Source organism: Amphimedon queenslandica, unplaced genomic scaffold, assembly GCF_000090795.2.
Source record: "Amphimedon queenslandica unplaced genomic scaffold, v1.1 AMPQUscaffold_13516, whole genome shotgun sequence".
Classification (NCBI taxonomy): domain Eukaryota; kingdom Metazoa; phylum Porifera; class Demospongiae; order Haplosclerida; family Niphatidae; genus Amphimedon; species Amphimedon queenslandica.
The window spans coordinates 273,101-279,048 of record NW_003546248.1 but is presented as its reverse complement, the minus strand read 5'-3'; the positions used below and the strand labels follow the sequence as shown (position 1 = coordinate 279,048).

At 30.6% G+C, this 5,948-nt stretch overlaps 3 protein-coding genes across 4 annotated transcripts in view; all 3 read right to left on the bottom strand.

Annotated features, from left to right (window-relative positions):
- LOC109584178 (uncharacterized) overlaps positions 1-2,279 on the bottom strand; it is a 15,443-nt gene extending 13,164 nt beyond the window's left edge. Inside the window, exon 1 of the mRNA XM_019999803.1 lies at positions 2,263-2,279. The gene's annotated coding sequence lies outside the window, so the exon portion shown is untranslated. The remainder of the gene's footprint in view (positions 1-2,262) is intronic.
- The window catches only part of LOC109584176 (uncharacterized), a 13,144-nt gene extending 10,821 nt beyond the window's left edge, over positions 1-2,323 (bottom strand). Inside the window, exons 1-4 of one of the 2 annotated variants that reach the window (XM_019999790.1) lie at positions 2,144-2,323; positions 2,038-2,096; positions 1,431-1,759; positions 1,363-1,385 (exon numbers count right to left, since the gene is read on the bottom strand). In XM_019999790.1, the coding sequence (XP_019855349.1) occupies positions 1,363-1,385; positions 1,431-1,759; positions 2,038-2,096; positions 2,144-2,317 (585 nt within the window). In that variant the 5' untranslated portion in view covers positions 2,318-2,323. The remainder of the gene's footprint in view (positions 1-1,362; positions 1,386-1,430; positions 1,760-2,037; positions 2,097-2,143) is intronic. The other variant, XM_019999786.1, reaches the window with a different exon arrangement.
- Positions 2,324-2,983: 660 nt separating this feature from the next.
- On the bottom strand, positions 2,984-4,493 carry LOC109583741 (uncharacterized). Its single transcript, XM_019999188.1, has 7 exons — positions 4,331-4,493; positions 4,218-4,276; positions 3,835-4,160; positions 3,765-3,787; positions 3,529-3,588; positions 3,202-3,462; positions 2,984-3,157 (listed from the first exon to the last, which is right to left on the bottom strand). The coding sequence occupies exons 1-7, from the start codon at positions 4,487-4,489 to the stop codon at positions 2,984-2,986; spliced, it is 1,062 nt and encodes a 353-aa protein (XP_019854747.1). The 5' UTR covers positions 4,490-4,493.
- Between the last annotated feature and the right edge of the window lie 1,455 nt (positions 4,494-5,948).

The following is a 5,948-nucleotide window of genomic DNA, read 5'->3' as shown; positions in this document are numbered from 1 at the left end:
GCATAGATAAACTGACTATGATACATACAGTAAAATAATAGTTATAAACTAATTTGAAAAAATATCAGTAAATGTTGCTGTCAGAGCTGGAACTGATTCTTTATAAGGACAACGATGAATGATAGTATCACAAGATACCAGTCCACTAATAGCATAACAATTCAACTACTCTTGAACTGAAGATCTGGATCATAAAGCCTTTCAATAACTCCCAAGAAACAGTAGAAAATGTTAGAAGTTGGTGTAGCATTACACGAATAATATACAAATACATATAATTATTCTACAAAAATAAAATAAAATAATAGTACAAACATTTGGTAGTTATTATTATTATTATTATTAGTATAGTTCAATCATGTGAGCTCATGTGGGCTCTTAAGTGAGCTATTCTAGACTTCATCATTACACCAAATTTTCATGTCAGTATTTTCATTGTCAATTTTTAATGGTCAAAATTTAAAACGGATAAAGGTATTAAATTAAAGTTAAATGATAATAATTGTTTGAATTGATCAATTAAAAATCAACGTATGGAGAGAATGGAATTAGGAAAGTTACTTTGATAAGTACAATAAGTATAATAGTATTTACACCTTGTAGGGATAGTACTATAACTGAAACAAAGAGGAAATATTGATGATTTTCTTAGCCTTTCAATGATTGTATCATTAGATAAATACATCTCGTCTGGATGTGCTTCAACCAGATGTGCTACTGTACTATGATTAAACTGTCCTGTACCAATTGGGGTAACTCTACCAAATGATGATACTATTATATGAGTCTGAAAGGTAATGGTAAGTTACTATAAAATAGAATAAAACTCACTGTATTAGCATATGGTATTGGTGGTAGCTGACAGAATTCGATATCAAAATCAAACATAGAAAGAGAGCATGTTACAAAACTGTTAGTACAGTCATGATGATTGATAGTTATTGATGATGTTAGGTTTAATCCAGTTAGTGTAGGCATTCTTGGTTTATTAGACTCAGGTATCAATGGCTGTAATGATTCATTAATAATTTTAATCTGATACATATAATCATTGAGCTGTTTCAATACATCACTGGTTGACATATTCTAATCAAATAATAATAATAAAAATAGATAATAATTATTGAATTTACTTTATCTTGTATCAATTTATTTATCTCTTTGCCTATAAATGATATTGACTCTCTTATAGCATAGATGATTACAATGAGAGATATATACACCCATTACATAGCATGTGACACAACCCATTAGTGTGTGACATATATGCCCATTATTACACAGCATGTGACATCAACATATACGACATATACCATTACACAGTGTGTGACATTACTGTCCCAGTGTATGCATAATACTTACTGTTAAACTTGAAGTGTTTATATCTACACAGAGTGTATATATATTTTATAACTAACACATACACTCACTATTATTAGTGCAGGTGGTACAGTTAGGTCCTGAAGTATCCTTTGTAGTAATCCTGTTATTAGTTGAATGATTTGATGCTATTGTAGTGAGAGACGATGATGATGAAGTTGAGTTATTAACTACACGATACATTAATAACGACAACAGTATAATAACAATAACTGTAATTAGAACAGTCAATGTGGCCAGTGATGCTAGTATATACTCCCAGTTGGTTAGTTCTTCATTGAAATATGATCTTATTCTCTTGTTTGTCCTTTTAATATGAACTGAAGGACTCACTGTAGTAGTTGTAGCTTTTAGATTAACTGGTAGATATGAGGTGTTGCTATAGTATATGTATTAATAAAGGGAAATTGAATTTTAGCATTTATTTCTAACCTTTTCGTACAAATTTTATTTGCATCAAAAGTATCATAATATTCACTCTCCAATTTTACCTGTGCATTGAATTGATATATAGTTCATGATCAAAAGGATAAACTTTATTCTTTACTGCATACTGAATGACTTACTGTAGTACTTGTAGTTTTTAGATCAACTGGTAGATATGAGGTGTTACTAGTGATTGATAAAGTGAAGTTGAATTTAATTATTATTCCTAACCTTTTTGTACAAATCTTGTTTGCATCAAAAGTATCATAATATTCAGTCTCCAATTCTACCTGTGAATGAATATAAATCAAAAGAATAAACTTTATTCTTTACATACTGAAGGAGTAGTCACTGATTGATATGAAGGATTAGTAGTGACTGGTGTAGCTAATAGCTGATTATTATTAGTAGAGAGAGGTACATGATCAGAGTAGCTAGGATTAGAGGAGACAGGAACTTCATAATCAGACACTGGAGCTTGTTGAATAGATACTGGTACTTCATGATCCATAGCTGCATACAGTGACTGATCATGTGATTCAACTACTGATATTTTAACTGCAAAACATAAGTTTATTTTAGCCATGTACAATAGTGTAGTAAGTATTTTTAATGTAGTTATGGAAGAAAATTGAAGGCTATGGTCAATATTTTTTAATGACTGTAGCTGAATAATAGTAAATAAACTAATTGAAATATTGATAAACTGTGTAGTATTATGATACATACAGTAAAATAATATTTTAACTAATTGTTGCTGCCAGACTTGGAAGTTCCTCCATATAAGGACAGGAACATACAGCTTTTTTAATTACTTCAAAAAACAGTAGAAAAATGAAATTGGTGCAGCATTATATGAATAGTATACAATTACATATCTATTCTGCAAAGACAAATTAAAATAAAATGATAATACGAGCATTCAGTAGGAGCTCATGTAACTACTGGCAATCCTTTTCTCTCTTAAGTGAGTCATTCTAGCCTTGCTCAGTACACCTAAATCCTCACCCTCTCTCTCCTTAATATCATTTTCATGACATTATTATTTTCAAAATAGATAAAGGTATTATGATGTAATTAATCAAGCAAAAATTAATGTATGGAGAGAATGGAGTTAGGAAAGTTACTTTGATAGGTACAATAAGTATAATAAAATTCACACCTCACAGGGACAAAGTTATAACTGAAACAAAGAGAAGTTATTGATGACTCTTAATCTTTCAATAATTGTATCATTAGAAAAATACATCTCATCAGTACTTGCTTGAACCTGATGTGTCATAGTAGTACTATTAAACTGTCCTGTACCAATTGGAGTAACTCTACCAAATGATGATGCTATTATATGAGTCTGAAAGGTAATGGTAAACTAATATAAAGTAGAATGAAACTTACTGTATTAGCATATTGTATTGTTGATAGCTGACAGATTTGGATGAGATCAAAAAAAGGCTGTATAACAATATCACATGCTACAAAACTGCTAGTACAGTCATCGTGATTGATAGTTATTGATGATGTCAGGTTTAATCCAGTTAGTGTAGGCATTCTTGGTTTATTAGACTCAGTTATCAATGACTGTAATGATTCATTAATAATTTTAATCTGATACATATAATCATTGAGCTGTTTCAATACATCACTGGTTGACATATTCTAAATAAAATAATAATAATAATAATAATAATAATAATAATATAAATAGCAATTATATTAACTTACTTTGTCTTGCATCAGTTTATTTATCTCTTCACTTATAAATGATATTGGCTCCCTTATAGCCTATATGATTACATTTACATAGAGAGACACATACCCATTACACATGACCCATTAGTGTGTGACATATTATATGCCCATTATTAAGAGTATGTGACATCACTGACATATACCCATTACACAGTGTGTGACATATATAATGTGTGTGACATTACTGTCCCAGTGTATGCATTACTTACTGTTAAACTTGAAGTGTTTATATCTACATAGAATGTATACATATTATAATAAATAAACACATTCACTCACTATTATTAGTGCAGGTGGTACAGTTAGGTCCTGATTCATCCCTTGCAGTAATCCTGTTATTAGTTGAATTATTTGATGCTATTGTAGTGAGAGACGATGACAAAGTTGAGTTATTAACTACACCAGACATTAATAATGACCACAGTATAATAGCAATAACTGTAATTAGAACAGTCAATGTGGCCAGTAATGCTAGTATATACTCCCAGTTGGTTAGTTCTTCATTGAAATATGATCTTATTCTCTTGTTTGTCCTTTTGATATGAACTGAAGGACTCACTGAAGTAGTTGTAGTTTTTAGATCAACTGGTAGATATGAGGTGTTACTATAGTAAATGCATGTATTGATAAAATAAAATTGAATTTTTATTCTTACTTCTAACCTTTTTGTACAAATTTTATTTGTATCAAAAGCATCATAATACTCAGTCTCCAATTCTACCTGTCAATTGATATAATATAGTTAATAATCAAAAAAATAAACTTTATTCTTAACTGGTTGATAGGAAGGATTAGTAGTTACTGGTGTAGCTAATAGCTGATTATTATTAGTAGAGAGAGGTACATGATCAGAGTAGCTAGGATTAGAGGAGACAGGAACTTCATAATCAGACACTGAAGCTTGTTGAATAAATACTGGTACTTCATAATCCATAGCTGCATACAGTGACTGATCATGTGATTCAACTACTGATATTTTAAGAATGTGCAATATACATACCAGTAAGTTTATTTAACAATTAGTGCAGTAGTGCAGTAAGTTATTTTAACGTAGTTATGGAATAGCTAAGTGTCAAGAGGATTGAAGGCACAGCTTGCATATGCTGTACTGGTCAATGACTGTGGCTAATAATAATAATAGATGAACTAATTGAAATATTGATGAACTGCATAGATAACCTGACAATAATTCATACATTAAAGTAATACTTTAACTAATTGTTGCTGCCAGACATGGAACTGCTTTCATATAGGGACAGAAACATACAACTTTTTAATAACATCAAAAAACAGTAGCAAAATGTTAGAGATTGGTGTAGCATTACATTTACACATATAATATATGTATAGGTTATACACTGAGGTAGAGGTTTCTATGGGACCATCACGTGATCCTATTCAAATCAATGCAATTATTCAGGTACACTGTAAGTCTCTGTGACAGGTATGCATGTTAACTCCATCCATAATTATAGACCATAGATTAAATTCTTCAACGAATAATTTATTATCCATTAAAAATTAAAACAAAAATCACAAGAAACTATATTGATAATAAGATACACAATAGCAGTAGTAACAATAATAGTACTCCTTTTTATGATGATAGATAATAATTAATATATTGTCGGATCTTTATTATAATACATAAAACCTGTCACTACTGACAGAAAGAGTAAAGGTGATATTTCAAAAATGAAACAATAAGTGCGGCCTGATAATGTGAACCTCTATCCTCTATATTTACATGTACTATAACGAAATAGAGAGGCTGCCATTTTGAGGTACATCTTGCTGATAAGAGCATTTTTTGAGATAAGCATGACAGTATGCCTGTTGCACATTTTCATTATAACAACCACAGGCAATGGTGGATTGCTGTAGCAACTGTAATCCAGACTCATATCTACTATCAGCAGTCCTTTTTATTAATACAACTGAGAACACTGGTTTAGGTAGTACTGGAGGTACATCACATGAGGCACTAACAACTATATGTGTCTACAGAGAGAGAAACAAAATGTAAATGTAACTTCTAATTATTACTTGCATCATTAGCATAAGGTGAATAAGCTGTAGTACAAACACCAAAATTTACTCCACCAGTAGCAGCAAGACCAAGCACTTCACTAGGTGTACACTCCCATAGTTCATCAACACAGTCACCATGATTGATAGTTATTGATGATGTTAGGTTTAATCCAGTTAGTGCAGGCACTCTTGGTTTATTAGACTCAGGTATCAATGACTGTAATGATTCATTAATAATTTTAATCTGATACATATAATAATTAAGCTGTTTCAATACATCACTGGTTGACATATTCTAATTGAGAATAGAAAAAATAATGATAGAGGTAATTAATGAAGTTACTTTATTTCGCCTCAGCTCA

Coding starts and splice junctions, on each gene's coding strand:
- LOC109583741 (XM_019999188.1), bottom strand. CDS start 4,489: ATGGATTATGAAGTACCAGTATTTATTCAACAAGCTTCAGTGTCTGAT. Junction 4,277..4,330: donor CTAATCCTTCCTATCAACCA/GTTAAGAATAAA, acceptor ATCAATTGACAG/GTAGAATTGGAGACTGAGTA. Junction 3,158..3,201: donor CAATACAATATGCTAATACA/GTAAGTTTCATT, acceptor ATTACCTTTCAG/ACTCATATAATAGCATCATC.